The sequence below is a fragment of the Camelus ferus genome, chromosome 3, assembly GCF_009834535.1.
Source record: "Camelus ferus isolate YT-003-E chromosome 3, BCGSAC_Cfer_1.0, whole genome shotgun sequence".
NCBI classification, from domain to species: domain Eukaryota; kingdom Metazoa; phylum Chordata; class Mammalia; order Artiodactyla; family Camelidae; genus Camelus; species Camelus ferus.
The window spans coordinates 70,178,941-70,197,785 of record NC_045698.1 but is presented as its reverse complement, the minus strand read 5'-3'; the positions used below and the strand labels follow the sequence as shown (position 1 = coordinate 70,197,785).

General features: G+C 39.2%; 1 protein-coding gene across 1 annotated transcript; it reads right to left on the bottom strand.

Moving 5' to 3' along the window:
* Positions 1-365: 365 nt before the first annotated feature.
* Positions 366-17,954, bottom strand: MACIR (macrophage immunometabolism regulator). The gene is given in 4 exon segments (XM_032476460.1): positions 366-2,979; positions 2,981-3,140; positions 10,830-10,919; positions 17,681-17,954. Coding segments are annotated over 2 exon segments (624 nt in total). The 5' UTR covers positions 3,104-3,140; positions 10,830-10,919; positions 17,681-17,954; the 3' UTR covers positions 366-2,478.
* Positions 17,955-18,845: the final 891 nt, after the last annotated feature.

The window sequence follows — 18,845 nt, the reverse complement described above, 5'->3', positions numbered from 1 at the left end:
GAGGGAAAAAAATTTAAAAGTAGAAACCATGCTAAAGAAGAGGCGATTGGGGGGGTGGGTCAGCTAAAAGATATCCAGCCTCCCCTTTTTTCTTAGGAGGACACCATGGCCCACTACAGGGGCACAAGCACGAAGTGCAGGGAAAGCAAGACTGAGCTAGTGAAGGAGCTCGGCAAACACACTTTGAAAACTACTGACCTTGAGTTTTGTGACTTTCTTTCTAGGAAACCAAACTTTAATTATATATCTTTGCTAATCAGATAATAGCAAATATGCCACACTTCAAACTTTTAACCCCCTTCAATTCTGCCACAGAGTTTCACACCTATCTTTATGTGAAAACAAAACCAAAACCAAAACCAAAAAAAACACCAGCTACATATTTTTATTTTGCTTAAGAAATTATGTAGGCGCACGGGTAGGGACAGATCACAACTGTGCGACTGAACACATATCAATGCCATGAATACATCTTTTACTTTGAAATGTGAAGGAGCACCAAAAGCACAATTATTTTAATCTTTTTAAACAAAAACTTTAAAATGGGGTCTAAAAATAAGTGCTTAGGCAAATCTTCGAACAGTAACTGGCCTGTTGGAGGTGAACCTAGTTAAAGCACAACACAACGGTGTGTGTTTACATCACCCTTTTATTTCATAGTTAGAAATAATACAGTTCCACAGGGTAAAATCATCAATAAATAATGGTGTTTAATCATTAAACGTAAAAATCCCAAGTCTTTGGCATCTGACAGGATTCTATGTCTTGTCAAACTAATGACTGTATGGATATAGTTAATCTTAGTGATCATTCGTCAATACAATATGTTACAAAGGTGCAATTTACTTCAAAATGTACAACAGCTGAATATTTCCAGCCCACCAAGAAATCTGATCAACTCAGTGAGATATGGGCCAACTTCCCTGAGGCTCTTTCTCATGGTTTGCCTCAGTCAAAGTATAATAAATGTTGATTAAGAGTTCCTAGGGTTTTCTAATACTTATTCTGCTCTAAATAGAGTTTGTCATTCATTCTGGTGAAACAACAGTCAGAACTGCACCAGAAATGAGCCACTTATTTAATTAAAAGGTGTTTTTATTTTATAAGCAAGATTCCTAACACCTTAGAAACTCACAGCCCCCAAAATAAAACTTAAAATAAGTAGGTCTATGCTGCCAGAAATGCCAGTTCAGTTAATAAATTGCACCTTCAAGAGTCAAAAAAGAAAAAAAGAAACAGAAACTTTTACAAAAGGTAAGTTACATACATTTTTTTTTTTCTTCCAGAATATATTCAAGACTAGTTGAGCTGTATTTGTTACTAAAGCCAGGGCATTATTTCTTTAGCAACAAATTAAACCAGTGCAATTGACATAAATTGTTAAGTAATCCAGGATTAACCCATTAAAACTGTAGAAGCACTTTAGGCTCCTGCACTAATCCTAGAAACTGGAATTTCAATGAGTGCCTGCGCTGCACAGAACTAAAACTGGAATGACTCGATGCCATGCTGAATGGTATCACTTCATACTTAGTTTAAGCATTAGATAGCAGAAATCATGAGTTTCTCTATTAAAGTTCCATTCACTTACAGAAAACATTCAGATGCAAACATTATTATGCCTATAATCCACAATGTAAAGAATCCTTTCCACTTTAAAGTTCCAGATGAATTTTAAATTAGAAAATAAACACTAAGGAAACTTTTTCAACTTATGAAATCTTTATATTGGAAACTTTCGGGAAAAGCTTCCCCCCACCCGTGGTAAAATAAATACTTTGTATCCCAAATTTAATTTTATTAAGACACACTTTAATAATGCTATAAAGAAATATTTTACAGCCATAGAGATCAATAACTTTCCATGCGGAAATAAAAAATTCATTGCTCAACAATATTATTGAGGCAAGTAAAGATTATTCTCTTGTCAATCTGAAATGTTAATTTTTTCAGTGCAAAACCAGTTATAAAATATTTAAACTCAATATTTAAAAATAAAAAGTGGTCCAATTTAGCAATGTTCAAGTTCTAAATTTCATAAAACAAATCATTACATACATTTTATAGTAAAATACAGAGATTAAAGAAGTACTTGAGTACTTAAGATATAAATTTCTAATGAATGAATCATACCAAGTCAGCAACAACCAAGCAGATAACATTCCCAATTTGAGTATCAGAATCTTAAAAGATGATATTACTGTCCCAAAGCCTTTTTCTCCTAGCTAAAAAGCTATACAAACTAATGGTCAACATTCTGTTTTCTTTGCAGTTGCGTGCTCTAGAATGATTTCCCCTCAAGTACCTGTGATTTCATTCCTGTATTCAAAATTTGATCCAAACAATTTTCATGTTCCAGGAACACTTAGCTGATATAACCATCTATAATGTAAAGAGTCCTGTACAGGGTACAACAGTGGAATTCACTAGCCAAGTGCGTAGGCTGACCTAAACTGGTTTACACCCTCTGCAAGTCACTCATGTATTATTCCTAGCAAACACACGGTCCCCTCTGAGGGTTAGGTGTTGAAGCTGATACTGTAGCACTTCTGTGTCAGCTGGCTCCTTGATGTTCATTTTATCTAGATTGAGGTAGTCCAGAGATTTGGAGTGAGCCCTCTTACCTTTAAGAAGACAAAGAGGCAGAGGCCCATGGAGGGCCTTGTAAGGTTCATAAGGTAACGATTTAGTGCACTTGTCTCCTGAGCTGGGCATCCGCCTTCGCCTCCTGCCGTTGACAGCTGGAATCTCATACGGCTGGTAGTACCTACTTCTGGTTTTGTACAAACGAGAGGAACGTGCAAGTCCTGCATCCAGCTGTTTGGAGCGCAAGGAAGGCATGGCTTCTCCCTTACTCTCTTCACCTCCTGTGCACTTCTGGGCTAACTTCAGGAGTTCCTCACCAGTCGTGAAGCCAACCAAATAGTTAGAGTCCATGTGGAGGATCTGGTAGCCTGACACAGTCCGGCGCATGGGCGAAGCACGGCGTGCTGGAGCAGCGGGGCTTCTCTGCCTCTGCCTTTCCCGGGGAGCTGGCCTCGGCCACGGGCAAGGGCAGGGTGCTCAGGGTACTTCTGGACTCTCCATTAACATCTACTTCCATTTTAGGCACCAGTCTGCACACACAAGTCTGCACACTCCTAAAAGCAGACAGACTCAGATTAGAAAAGCACAATGCGCAGAACCCCAGGCCAAGCCGGGCCGTTTTAAAAGGCTCAGGGAGCGTGAAATCACACTGGCCCGAAAAACAGCCCATGCACCACGGACAGATTTTTATCTGTGTCTGTTAAACGTTCCACAGCAGGCATGAAACGACTACAACTCCTTTGCCTTCAAGAATTTGAAAGCAGGTTAAATTAAAGTCTGAAGGACTAGTAAAAGGTTCAGATGGAGAAGCAAATAGAAAACAATAGTTCTCTAAATGCAGTGCTCCATTCAGTCACACAAAGTTGATTCCTTTTTGCAATTACTAAGCAAATCAAATATAGATCTCAACTTAAATGAAGCAAATAAAATAATCATACACAATTTCACAAGAATCCACAATATGTTTCCAACAAGAAAATTAAAATCTGTACATGTTTCATCATTTAACACAACACGCTCAGCTCTTCACACCTGCAGTTCTTCTCAGTTGTGTTTAAGGAGCATATAAGAAAAGACAAAAGCTAATAAGAAGCTTTTTCACCTCTAAAAAGAATCCAATTTAGACCTAAAAAATTTTTTAAGGTATGGATGAGTCTTAAGGGAAAGTTCCCCAAACCCTGTAAATGTTCCTTCCTCCATATCTCCAGTCAATTAAAGAAAACCACTTGGTAGTTTAAAAGTTAATCCTAAATTCAGTAAATCAGGCCATTTTTACTATTAAACATATATAAAAATCAAACATTATTTGACAATATAATGATAAAAAAATACCTCCGATCTGATGTTATTTTATCCTACAATACCTAAGATCATACACTTTTGAATAGTTTAGTAAATAGCAAAACAATTCACAATGAATGCCAGCAATGTTCATTACAATGATTGTATTGCACACTCTGGAAAAACCCCAGCAAGAAGTACCACAAACAACGGCCAGGTTCCCAGAAAACTGTAGATAAATCAAATTTTGGAAAATAAAATGCTAAGGGGAAACTGAGTTACAATATTACTTCTGAGAAACTTTATTTCTACTTGGTCTTCAGTTAGAAGATCACAGCTTTAAATGTCTCAGATCACTAATCAAAATGTCAATATGTCAAAAAATAACATGATTTTAAGATTAAATGTTTATTGAAAAGGCTAGTATATTAAATAATTCCCAAGAATCCTTTTGTAAAACAAATATCCTTCTCCCAATTGAAGCATTTTCTAAAAAGTTTGGGTATTCATTTAAAATCCAAGCAATCAGAAAGCTTAAAAAAAGCCACAATTTTATTCCTTCATTTGCATGCTGTACTTTCTTTTCCTTCATTAGAAAAGAAACAAATCAAGACTATGACAAAGTTTCCAAGTTGGGAGGGTATATAGCTCAGTGGTAGAGCATGTGCTTAGCATTCACAAGGTCCTGCGTTCAATCCCCAGTACCTCTATCAAAAATAAATAAACCTAATTACCTCCTCACCAAAAAAAAAAAAAAGTACCCAGATGCTGTCCTGTCCTCATTATGGTCCAAACATCTACTGCACAACTGAAAACTAACATCAATAATGATTCCTGAGATAAAGCAAATGCCAAAGTGATCCATAGTTTTGCTTACTTACTTGTTACTCTAAATCTTAAGACTAATTTAACATAAATACCTTAGTCCCTCAGCCCTTCTAAGTCTAAAGTAATTGGCTTTATTCTATTTTATTACTGTAAACATAAATTTTTATTGGATTGTGTAATTTATTTCTCTGTTGAGAGGATGGGGACAGTAGGTGACTACCACCAACCTTGTTACGCATATAGAAACCTGAAAATTTCTCATATAATAAGCCTGAGGGCCTTGTGAAGCCTCATCAAATTTTATGCTGAACAAACAAATGTTTACTCTAGGCCAAATGACAAATTAATCCTTCCTTTCTCACCAATTCTGTAGCCCAGAAAGAACACAAGAGGACAGATCCAAGGCCTATAACATACCTAACCTGACCGGCAGCTACAGGTAGGAAGTGATTCTCTGATACTTCATTCTGAAAGACAAGGAGAGAAGGTCAGCGAGGCCCAAACAACCAGGGCTGTGGTGGATTCGGAGAGCACACACACGCCAGGCCGCCCGCCCACGGAGAGTCACCCAGTAGTGATACTCAAGCTGTCAGTCCACATTAAGTGACACAGTGGTCTAGGTTTCTTCCAAATCTGGCAGTCCATGACAGTCCATGGGATTTCCACCCTCTCATTTTAGTATATTATAAACTTCCTAAAATCCATGAAGTCACAACCCACCCATTCTGAACTGGGTAATAATTCAAACAGAGGCTAGGCTGAAAATCATCTTTTTTTGCCTATGAGTATAAAAATTGCTAAGCAAGCTAACCGTGTACAAAGTCACAGTAAAGAAGAGTGGGCACAGGCTTCTGGGCAATGAGATCATCTAAAGTTTGTTCCCTCACTGAGCCAATCCTGCTGCATCAAGGCAGATCCATCAGGAATTCTTAGAATCTGTAGGGGTTGAGGATAACAGATGGCAGGACACAAAGGTTTGAGAGAAAAAGTCAGAAATTATATGCCAGTTGGAAAATAAGAACCTAGAAAATCAGAAAAGTGAAGAAAGTGAATGAAGCAATGCATAAAGGTCAAGATTTGATGTGACATGAGACAGACACTACTGTTAGAGGAGTAACTATCAGTGGTCAAGTTTCCAGCAGCCAATAACAGCATAAAAAATGTCACTTGGCTTGGGCAAAACTATCCAACAGGCTCTTCAGATATCTACCTGATAGATAATGATTTAAACCTAGGTTAAGAAGAAGGTGTAGTTTAATAGCTCTGGGAATCTCAACCAAGCAGCCTGGTGTAGGAAACCTACCATACTTCACTGAGGCAAACAACACACTCCCTGGAGAAAACAATACTTAACCAGAAAGTTAAAGAAATGAGCATTTATTTTTACTGTCCACTCACAGAAATATTTAACCTAGTAACCAAGGCCTATGCTTCTCTGAATAAGAGCCTTGCTGTATTGGAACATGAAAATGCTCATTTTAAGTATTACATAGATAACAGCTGCTACCTGCTGAACTTCTCGAGTGATTTGAAGGGCTGGAAAACTGCACTTTTTAGCTATAAAACATCAGTACTTCTGCTCCAAACAACTGCATAGTCTCAAAACTATCAGCTCTTCGAGGTGGTTTCAGGGTCTCTGCAGCGTCCTGTCCTGTGTACAAGAATATCTTCAGATCTTGATATTCATGCAGGAATGAGTGATGCAATCCAGAGTCTGCAAATTGCTTAGATTTTTTTTAATGCCCCTTTACTTATATTTTACCCTTGCAAAGAACATCTACTGTGTGGCGCTAAGAGAGCTAGGTGGAGGACAGCTGATTGGCAAATAAGTATTTCTTGTTTAGCTGGGCAGAATGCTGACTGAGCAGCATAACCTTCCACTCTATGATGTGACCGAAAACAAAACTTTTTAAAGCTATTAAACTGCTGAGAATTACCTGACTAGATTTAAGTATTGGAACAAGATTCCAAGAGCCGTTACACAATCAACATTCTCAGTTATCTTTCAAAAGGGCAGAAATGCTGTAGGTCATGTCCCCGCTGAAGAGGGAGAAGTCTAGGCACCTAACTCTAAACAAAAAAGGAGTGGGGAGGTGACAGGAAAGAATAAAGATCGAAAATCTCAAACTCAGCATATGCTGGTATGTGTACATCCACTGATTTGCACTGCGAAATTCCTTGTTAAGCGGCATTCATCAGGAAACGCAGCTACCCTGACTACATCCAGCGATAGCCTGTGTTTGTAGTAGATTCTTCACATTTCACCATGAAAAATCTGCTATGGGTTTGTTATTTTTAACACATCTATCCATGACTAAGCATTTTGTTTCATATTCCAAAATAAACCTTGTATCAAAAAAGCATATTGCCAAGATAAACAGCTACAAAGCACTCTCATAAATCCTGCAGGTATGTGTCACAGGTACACTCCCACATGCATATGTAAGAATAAATGTGAACCCAGAAGTCAGATCCAGTGCTAACTTCTGCACTGCAGAGCGTTACAAATCAAAGCCTAACAACAGAGACCCTACTGCTTGCATTAAAGCCTTTCATACAGTTTAAAGCAAAAATAAAAACTGGAAATAGAAAATAGTAAGTACTATAATAATAGAATTAGCCAAATTTCCGTGCATAGGAGAGTCTAGACCAGAAAGTTCAACAAGCATAAAAAAGACAACTTGTAGTTGAACAATGCTTTTAAAACTGAGTTTCCTAGACAAGCACAGGAACAACTATAATTTTTTTAAATGACACCTGAGGGTCTTCAATATCAAATTCCCTCACAATCCAATCAGTAACAATGGCACTGAAGTATATCTACACCACATATGAAAGATTTGTCAATGTTCATAGAAGCCACTATTTTTTTTTTAATATATGAGAATTCAAAACTAAACAGCGCCAGACAAGGAAACACTTTAATACTTCCTAGGAAAAGATATACAGCGCACATTCTAAAAACACTGGGTACAGCAGGCTGAAGTCTGGCTGAAACTAAAGCCGAAAGTCCAAACCACAACACACACGTAGGGCAACCTGCTGCACAAAGACGAGCACATTCCAAAGGCTGGGACTGTGTGGAATCTACCCAGCTCTGCACACTCTCCAAGAGGCCAAACTTCCTTTTGGCACCAGGAGCAACATTTTGAAAATATAACCTAGATACCTCAGCTCATTAGACTAGCTCTAAAAATAGCTGATAAGTTTCATAACTGCTATACAAAAAATAAATAAATAAAGACATCTTTTTGAGAAGAACTACATTCCAGAAAATGGTTTTAAAATCAGGTTTGTCAAAAAAAAATAAAGTCACCCTCAGTAATCAAAAAACTGCTCCATATGCTTGAACTGTTTTTAGCAACACACAGCAACACCATTTAAGACAAAACAGATATAATGTTACTCTCTAAATATACAGAACAAAAATGTCATCACACACACACAAAAAAATCCCTTTTTTGAACAAAATCCTTTTCAAGAGGAACCTGAAAGGAATCATTCAGAATAGAGCCCTTCCTTGGGAAATGGAAAACTTCCTAAGCATGACTATTATCATCAGTCCAGTGATACCTAGAACCATCTAGTTTGAATGCCAGAATCTCCTAGGAGTTCACCTATCTGAACCTCTGATGACAGAGAACAGGACACTTAGGCTATGAAGACAGGGACCTGCCCAGAGCCAAGCACGCACTTCCAGGTCTCCTGGCTCCAAGTCCAGTGCTCCTTTCATCGCATCATGCTGTGCTTCCAGGACGTGGTTCCCAAGCTTGCTACACAATGACATCATCCAAGGAGTTTCAAAAAACACTGATGTCTGTGTTCAACCCCAGATTTGTGATTTAAATCATCGAGGGGGTAGCCTGGGGTCTGAATTTAAAAGATCCCCAGGTGATTCTAATATGCAGACATGTTTAGGAATTTGTCAAACAGAACTTACCAGATAGAAGAATTTCACTGCTATAAGTTTCTGCCTTTTTTTTTTTTAACCAGTAATTATAATCACATTAGTGAATATCATTTTTGGCTGCTTCCAATTGCTAACAAACTACCCCTGAGGCCTTCCAATTAACTGTTTCTAATCCACTGTTGGCTTAAAAAACATCTGCCAACTAAACTTGTTAAAACTGGATATAAAATAAAAATAAATTTGCACACACTTTGATACAGTTCTTTTAGCTTCTTAGAACCTGTCAGGTACAGTCACTTTGGAAAACAGTTTGGCAATTTCTTAGAAAGTTAAATAACTGCTATTAAACAACCCACCTACCCTATCTGTAGGTATTTACCTAAGAAAAATGAAAATATATGTTCAAAGACCTGGATGTGAATGTTTATAACAGCTGCATTCATAATCACCAAAAACTGGAAACAATCCAAACATCTACCAACAAGGTAACTGATAAAGAGCCTGTGGTCCATCCGCAAAATGGAATAGTACTCAGCCATGAGAGGGAGCAAACTAAGATTACACTAAGTGAAAGAAGCAGACAGAAAATGCTACATACTGTGTGATTCCATTTATATGACATTCTGGAAGAGAGGAAAGTACCAGAAAAGAAATTATTCAATGACTGCCAAGGGCTGAAGTTGGGAGGAGGGAACAGACTACATAAAGGGACACAAGGGAATGGGTGTGGGGAGGAGGCGGGGATCAAAATATTCTATACATTGACTGTACTGGTCACTACACTAATGGATGCATTTGTCAAAACTCATCAAACTATACAGCTTAAAAGGGTGAATTTTACTACATATAAATTGTATGTCAGTAAACCAAACTTAAAAAATAAAAAAAACCTTGTCATATATTTCTAAGTTTTTCATGGTCCTCTAAATTTTAAAAGTCTTTAAAATTCTTCTGATCTCGTTATCCCTAAATCAGAAGGAATTTTAATGCTGGTCCAATTTATGTTTGAACACCTTCAGTGACAGGTAACTCACTTCCTCTAAGGTTGGTTCATTTCCCTTTTGCAGCTCTGCTACAATATCTTTTTATTTACATATATAACATGTACACATGTACCCAAATGGAAACAGATAGATACAGAGTACACACACACATTCCTGTAGCTTGCACCCGTCACTGCTCCCAGTTTTGTGCTTTATTTCAACTGGATGAGTTAATGACCCAGCCACATCATTTCTTATTCAATAACCTCTAAAAGTACTTTGTACTTACAGTTTTCAAACTTCTGCTCTTTTCTTCAAAACTGAAAATTTTAGTTATGCTTCCATTTTTTTCAGTGTTTTAAAATACAGTTTCATAAATTTGACAGACTATATCTACCAGATGAAAACGGTGGGTTTTTTTCCTCATCATTCTTTTGACTCATTCTGCTGACTGCTAATTTGGAAATCACTTACAATAAACTGTTTTTTCAAAAGATTATGATCACTCTATGTGACTTCAAAGCAAGGACATTGGCCTTGCTACAAAGACATTGGCCAAGTACAATAACATACCAAAGCATGAACTAACACTAATATAACTTTTTTTAATGCTAAAAAGATTATTACATTTTTTTTCCCCTTCAAAGACTTGGAGCAACCCAGACAATTTCAGCCCAGATACACAGATGACACACTGAAAAAAGACAACTACAGGAAGACATCAGCAGCACTATTGCCTATTTTTAACAGTTCAAATTCATGATGTGACAAAAGGAACGTCACACTTGCAGTGAACTGCGAAGCGACTAAGTGAAAATGATGTTCCTTTCAGTCACTTGTTTGCCATTCTTTCCATATGATAATACATGGCTAAACTTTTTGCAAATGATTTCACCAATCTTTGGAGATTAATGTTTTTACTAAAATGCCCCTGAAATTAAAGCAACGACCTCTTAACTACTATATTTCAAAATATTATTCCACAAGACCTCCTTTATCTTACAAGAATAAAAAAAGGAAAATGTCCTCAATCAAAAAGTCAAATATTTCAAATATAGTAACATTAGCATTTTAAAAAATAATTTCAGTTCTCTCCATTCAAAATTTCACAATTATAGTATATATATTTGTAATAATATACTGACATTTCATAGTCATCTGTTTATATAGTCCTTAAAACACTTTATACTATTATGTTCATACAACTGGTTAACAAACAGAAAATACAAAATATAACTCACCAGACTAAATCCCAGAAGATGTCACAGTACAATTTCCAATGAGTCCCAAGGGAGCACAGGCATAATAATTTTTCTGCTCTACTCCAAATACTAAACATAAAATAGAAAGATAAAACTTTAATTTAACAAGTAACACAACTTATAAAGCAATTACATCAATTCTAACTGCAAAACAGGATGAAATTAGCAGGAGGTACTAACATCAGGTACAGATTATATAGCATAAAATATTAATTAATTAAAGTAATTTTGCGTTTGCTCAGCTAAATGAAACCTCAAACACTTTTATCATGCTTGTTCCTCTGTGTTCTGTTGCTTAAACTCTATCTGGAGACTAACAGTAGCTAAGTGAGCTAAATAAAGAGCCAAGAAAAACCAGCAGTTTAAATGTTGGTTCCACCGTCCTTATCCTACTCATCTGCTCAACAGACTCACAGTATCCTATGGGAAGAATAACACTGAGGCTAGGGTCAGCAGAATAGGTCGTAGCCCTTGTCTTGCTAAGACCTCTGCCTCTTGACCTTGAATAAATAGCAATTTTTAAAATGAGGACAATACCATCCCTCCTCCCTCATACAGTTGTTATGTGGATCAAATAAGTAGTAGGTGAACATATTTGGCGTGCTGCAAAGCCCTTTGCAAATGTCTGATATTATTATGCAATTAAATTTTGGTGTCTACTCTTTTTAGTCATAAAATAGCAACAATAAAAATCCTTCATATGACTGCTGAGGCAAATGACTTGAAAGTTTATGGAAAACTATTTTTTTTTTTTAAAAAAGAACAACTAGAAAAACACTTCTTTATAGTTATTACATTGCTTATAGTTTCTAACATCTCTTCTGTGCCTTTCACCTCTTACCTGGGGAGGAAATGTGTAAGAAAATCTATCTTTACCTCCTACCACCCTAGTTAACTGGGTTAATTCATTGAGACCAAGAAAACACCTCAAAGTTTTTCCATCTGTAAAGGTTTCTTTGGTCCTTGTGTTTTCTGTTGTGCTTAACTTGTTGGGGGCAGGTGGTGGCTCAAATGAGCTGAATGGGTTCATTTTACCTACATAGTTGCACAGAGCCTGAAGAAGGCACAACAGTTCAACATGTTTTCAAAAACAATTGTCACTGTATTAGTTTCCTTACCAGCACAGAAGAGTTTTATCCAAAGGAAATGGATTATTACCAAATTAAAGGTAACTGGTTCCTCAGCTTGAGACCCTAGAAGGAACTAATGTACCAAGAACTATCATTCAGAGAAACCAACATGTTTCTCAATCTTCAGAACTTATTTAGGTTCAGTTCACAGACACCTTTCCTTTCATTTCTTTTGCCACTATTTTCAAGTTGGGTAACCAAGAAGCCTAGATAATTAAGTCTGCTCCACTAACAAAGCCTCTGGTTTTAACAGAAAATAAAGTACAATGTAACAAAAAGTGTTACCTAACCAGTTTTTAATTTACTATCATTACCCCCAGAGAATCTCCCCGATACTAACTTCAAACTGATTTCTTATTTAAGTAAATGGATTTTTAATGGGGAAAGGAAACTTTTTTAAAATTAACTTTAGAACAATTTTTTAGTATCTTCTACAATCCAAAAGCTAGATGCAATTTATATCATTTAATCTTAACAACTATATACTCCATCAGGAAACTATTACCCCCATTTTAAAGTATTCGATCAAGTAATATACCATTTTAGAGTCAGAGCAAGAATCGGAACCCCAATCCATCTGGCTCCAAAGCCCACTGACATCACCTTATAAACACATGGCTCTGTTCAATGATAAGCCCAGGTATGTAGTTTTTTTACACAATAATCATGTTCCTGAAAAACGTATATTAATTACTTTCTGTAAGAGGAATTCTGTTTAAAATGTGTAGCTCCCCACACTTTATTTAAAAGTTCTATCACCTCATCTGTGAGATGATTGGAGGCAAGTAGCTTTCATTACTAACTCTAGGGTTACTTCTAACTTGAAAATGTTAGGATTCTAAGGCACACAGTGGAGAGACTTAGGCAAAATCATTCTAAATCCTGGACCCTTTCTTGTAAGAGTTTATAACTTTTTTTTTTTAAATCATAAATTGTAAGGCAGGAAAAAAAAATGTTTCTATCAGCCAATATTTGCTGGTTATGTGGTTGGATACCAAATACAGAGAGATATCTCCACTTAATTTTTCAGGGCTGTATCTATCACAAAGTAAGACAGATTTCATTTAGACTTTTAGAAATCTAGACTGAAAACCGAGAAACATCTCCAACATTTTTTCAACATTGAAAGGAAAATCAACGTAAAACTTTATCCTGGATTTGAAAGCAGAAGAGCTTTAAAGTAATTATCCAACTCCTGCACTGGAGCTTATGTGGGAGTCTAGGAAATGGTCGGTAATTTCATAGTAAACAAAGTGTAGTAACTGATTATCCCTATTATGCCTGTGCCAAGCCCAAAATAGAACACAAACAGAGTCCAAAGGAGCAACACAAGGCAAAACCAAGGTGAAGGAACTCTGCTCCATTCCTCATTTTTCACTCATTTCTGACTCTGTTTAGTGTCTGGTCTGTGATTGTATGCTACCCATGCACAGGTGCCATGAAGAGGAGGAGGAGGATGACAATGGTAAAAAAAAAAAAAAAGACAAAAAACAAAACAAGACATTTTAACTAAAAAGAATAAGGTCAGAAACTAGTATAAGCATATAGCTTCTTTAAGAGACTGTCTATAAAGAAGTCTAGTAAAAAATTATAAGGATTTTACTCTCATCTCCCAATAAAAACAACTAAAAGACTGTAATTCAAAAGTTCCCAAAACACATACCTTCCAAATAACACTTTTTCTTCTAAAAATACTTTAAAATCTATTAATCTCTAATACTTATGATTTTGGCCATGTTTTGAACATGAAGTCTTGGTAAAGTATCACTGGATCTCCTCTCAGAAATAGTCAACAAGAGGCAAAAGAACTAGGTGAAATTCTTACAAGATGGACTAAATACTGCATAGAAAACAGCCGGAAGTAAACAGAGCAAAGGCTAGAGTATATAATGCTTCCAGCTATCAGCAGCTGAAACAAACAGAAGCCCTGTGACACTGTCCTGTAAGCAACGAAAATAGGAAAAATTAAGCATGGCCAAGAGCTGCCCACAGGCCTCTGGGAAGGGAAGCCATGGGTAACTAAGCAGAAGACACCCAACATTTGACTGCAAATGAAGCTTCTACAAAAAGAGAAGTTTGAAAACATTAACTAGCAAGTGTATCACATTTTCTCAGGCAAGGTGATAGGTATCATCAAAGGTATATAAAGAATGTCTTTTAAAAGCAGAATGACCCTATGTCTCAGTTCACAGCCAGTGTCCGGGCATAATTATTTACAGCACCCCCTTTATCTCTCAAAAGTGTCGTAGTTTGGCGATTATATCGTTATTCTACTCAAAAGTCACGTATCTAATAATGGAAAGGCAATGAATTAAAAAAGAAAGAGCTTTCTGCCTGTGTAGTGGATTTCTGTACAATTTGGAGGGGTATTATTCCCTTGGGTGTATGCACTCATTCAATTATTCATTTACTCATTCATTCATTCAACAATATTTCCTGGGTCTTACTATGTCACAGCATTATTCAGGCACTGGGACGAACATTAAAAGTGAAGCCTGAGACCAGACAAGAGGGGAAGACAGAAGGACATGGAAATACATAAATCTAACTAACACACATAACAGTAAACCTGAATGGCAATGGGAACCCAAAGAAGGGAGTGGTTTTCCCCAAAATACAGAAGCTCCTTATGGAAATTTTCAAGCCCACACAAAATCCCTATACATAAAAAAAAAAAAAAAGGCACAAATCCCGGCTTCATCATAGATCCATTAACAAAGTAGCAGTAAGAAAAAATAATGTAACAAAATACCACATGAAGGCCAGCATACAGCCCATGAGAATTCTGGTAAACAAATTACATGAATCATTGAAGATTATATTATGAAAAGCAAAATAAAATTTAGGCAAAGAAAATTGGTAGAGTAGAAGTTATAGATTCTAATTCTAGCTCCCAAAAAAGGGGGGGAAAAAAAAGGACGCAGGTAGTCTTCTCAGAGTGGCTATATGAGAGATCAATAACGAAAAAGCATTTGGGAAAAAAACAAATTTTGTTAAAGTTCCATTCAGACTAATGAATATATTTTGCTACCACTATTCCCAAAGATTACTCTAATAATAAAAAAGAGGACTAAAATATCTCTTCAGTAACAAAACACTGAGCAGAAATGAAAGGGTTTACCTGCCAAATCAATGTACAACACTCACAATGAAAACAAAACGCTTAGCTACACCTATATGCTCATCTTAAGGGTTACTTTAAAATACTTACTCTTCCACTGCAACTCATAAAAGCTAAACAATCAATAATTTTTAAGAAAAGTTGTTAAGTAGGGTGTGACTTTTCTGAAACTATCTTTGACCTTACAAACAAATCACTAACCACACCAACCTGGAGAGGCAACCCACAATCAGTTCAGAAAGACAAAAGTTAGTTTCTCTTTCTAATATCAGTTGTTTTAATAGCAAATTCCTTAAAGTGAAGCATTCATTTTATTTCTATTTCTGCTAGTAGAAATTAAAACTAGATTACTAATATCTTAAATTTATGTAAAGTCATCCTTCTACTTTTAGAAAAAAATCCAGTTTCATTACAAATATGACTGATAGTAACTGGAAATGTGGGTCTATATTGCCATCTTTACAAGCTATTTGCCTCTTAGTAAACATAACTTAGATGGACAGGTATACACAGCTGAAGTGGCTAACCTTCTAAATGAAAACTTAAAACCAAGAATTTGATAGGCTTGTGATGAAATCAGAGTTCTCTTTGGAGGAAAAGAGTTGATTTTCCCCTAGAGGATATAATCAGCAAAAAAATTTAAATTCTGTATATAAAGTTCTATTACTCCCACCACACTAATACTTGTAAGGGTTAAGGCATATTAACAGCTCTCCAAAGTATACAAAATTATTATACAGAGAAAGGAAACAAATTCACTGACCATTACGTAAGATCAATAAATACCCTCTATCTTATATCCTAGAATAGTTGCAAGTAAATAAACTAAAATGTTGGCAGAAGCATATTCTAAACACTAGTTCTTATCAAATCAAGAGGTCTCTGGGCTCATTAATCCTTGTATTTCATCTGGGTCACTTTATTACGTTTATAATGCATACACAGTTACATAATAAAAACACCAAGACATCTGTGAAACATTCATTAAATATAATTGTGTAAGCATAAACTGTGGTCTTGAATCAAGAAAGTACCAAAAGCCTGTGCAATAATGACCGATACTGTATTTTGAAATGACTGGGAAAATAAACTTTGGGAAGAGGTCATTTCTATCTCCCTAGTGGCTAATCTGCTCTACAGGGTTAAAAAAAAAAAAGAAGAAGAAGAAAAAAAAAAAAAAAACAGCGGCTAGCAACTCTAAATTGTAGTGTGGCTCATCTGAGAAAAACAATGTAAAATGAAGAGCCTACAAACATCAGAAACGTTATGCGAGAACTGTTCGTTTGACTGGGAGTAGCAAGAACGCTACAAAACGCTACTGTCTCCATTCTTCCTCTTTCCCGGAATGATTAAAAAGTTTCCAGCTTCAGTTTTACCTATGCTCCACAGCCATATACATACACACTCAGCATCTTTGCTTGACACAAATCAGTAACCTACACAAGGGCAAACTGGCCTGAGTGGAGAAGCAGGGAGACCCTAAGGATGCCGAACCCTTGCAAGGGGAAAGGGACGGGGCCATCATTCCTTTCGCGTTCCCATCTCCTTTCTGGCAGAGATTCGCAGATTCCACCACTAGAGAGAGTTTGGCAGCTTCACAATGGGGCCGCCTGTTCAAGGTCTGACTGCCGCCAGCCTGGAAATCCCTCTCCTTCGCCCCCCACCCGGCCCAAAGTCCACCCGCGACAGGTGGGGCGAGGGCACTGATGCCCAAAGACATCTGCTGCTTTCGCTTCTGGCCAGCACCCGGCCCCAATCCACACGAGCGCCCCAGGCCACGATGGGTCCGTCCGCCCCCGCCACACCGGCAGACGTGCAGCGGGCGCTGGCTGAGGGCTCCCGGGCGGCCTCGCCACCTAGATTGCAGCGCAGGCGAGGAGAGACGGCGAGATAAGGCCGTCAGAGCTCGCCCCGAGGCGCTATCTGGCCCGAGCAGTAGCACCCGGCACGCGGTCCGGGCAAAGGGCCAGATGCGCACCAGGCCCGGCAAGGAGCTACTTCTGAATGGGGCCCCTAGGCCCGCTGCCCCGCGGTGCGGGCACGGCGGCGGAGGAGCCAGCGTGCGCGCCAACGCGCCCAGACTTCCGCACCGCCGCACAGCGGGAGAGGCGCTCCAGGTCGCTGAGTCCCGCACCTCCTCGGCGAGCGCACGCCGCGCGCACACGGGGGCGCACGCCCCCGCACACTCACTCACACGCGCTGCACACTCACGGCGTCTCCGACCCCACCCCTGGGCCAAGGAACCGCGGGCACCGGCACCGGCACCCCGCCAGGGCCCCACCCAGTTCACCAGCCCCCAGCCCCCTGCTCGGGTGCGGAGGGTATCAGACCGCCAAACCCGGGGGTCGCTGAGGTCGCTCGCCGCCCATTTTTTGAGGCCCGCCGGGCCGTGGTCCCCTAGCTCTGCGCCGGCACCGCACGCCCGGGCCCGACACGAGGCAGGGAGGAAGGGGCGGCGCCGCGACTGGGTCTCGCACCGGGAATCGGTGATTGAGGCAACCCCCCACCCACCCATCACCACCACCTTTTCTGCAGCACAAAAGGTTGCAGACGGAACCGTCGTTCGCCGTGCAACCTACCAGTGGCCCACAGCTCCGCCGCCTCCGCCGTGCCTGGGGCCGTGGAGCCGGAGACAAGGGCGGGAGAGGCGCAGCGCTGCGGCGACGAGATCCGGGCTGAGGCCGCCAGAGGAGCCAGCCGGGTACCCTCTCTGCTCCCACTGCGATAGGCGCCAGCTACCGCCCGGCGTAGTCCCCGCCTCCTCCTCCTCCTCCTCCGCCTGCCTTCCCGCCCTCCTCCCTCCGGCTGCAGAGGCGCAGCCCGTCAGCGCTGAGCCCGCCTCCTGCGCCCAGCTCTAACGCCCTGAGGAAGGGCGGGCCCGCGAGAGAAAGGCGCTAAGAAGCCTGAAGAAGGGGGCGGGGCGGGGGCGGGGCGGGGGCGGGGGGAGAGCGGGGTGTGGTTGCTGACTAGGGTGGTCGGGGGAGGAGTCGTAACACTCTGCCCAGTCCAAATCCCGCACAGCAACTCAAGAGCTCCCACTCGGAGGCCTGGCAACACTCAGATTGCCCCAGTTAAGTGGTGTGGCGATGTTTGTCGTTTGTAAGTCTCCGATTTAAAGGACGCAGCACTGAGCAGAAGTAGAGAAGATTAGAACCCATGAAATTACAAATTATAGGGTCAATCTTAGAAACATGCTGAGTATCTAATGAATGTGGGGAGAAGGGTAGAATTCAGATTCTGATTTGATTAGCCATTTTTGAATCTTCAGACTTGATCTTTTCCCTTCTTCTAAGAAATTCTTTCCTTTGATCAGATTTTCTATTTTCATGTTACATCCCCTCTGCCAAATCGGTTAACAAACTCAGAGATAAGAATAGTTACTAACATTTGTTTAGCTCTCACCTACCATGTGCCAGGTCTTTTAATACGTATTTTCAAATTTACACCCCTCAAGAATTCTGTAAGAGTGGCCAATTATGATCCACATTTTAAAGATGTAGAAAATTTAAGTAATTTCCTCGAGGTCACGCACGGAGTTAGTGACTGAGCTGGGTTTGAATCCAGACAGTGGGACCCTAGAATTGTTTATAAATGTTGCTAATTTGTGTTCCAGTCTCAATTCGAGAGAGGTAGTTGTTTTTGTTTTAACAGAATGCTGTATCTGGACATAAAAGGCGTAAACTTTGTGTCAATTAACACAAATTGAAACAAATCTTGATTCAAACTTGTTGCAAAATCTGTATA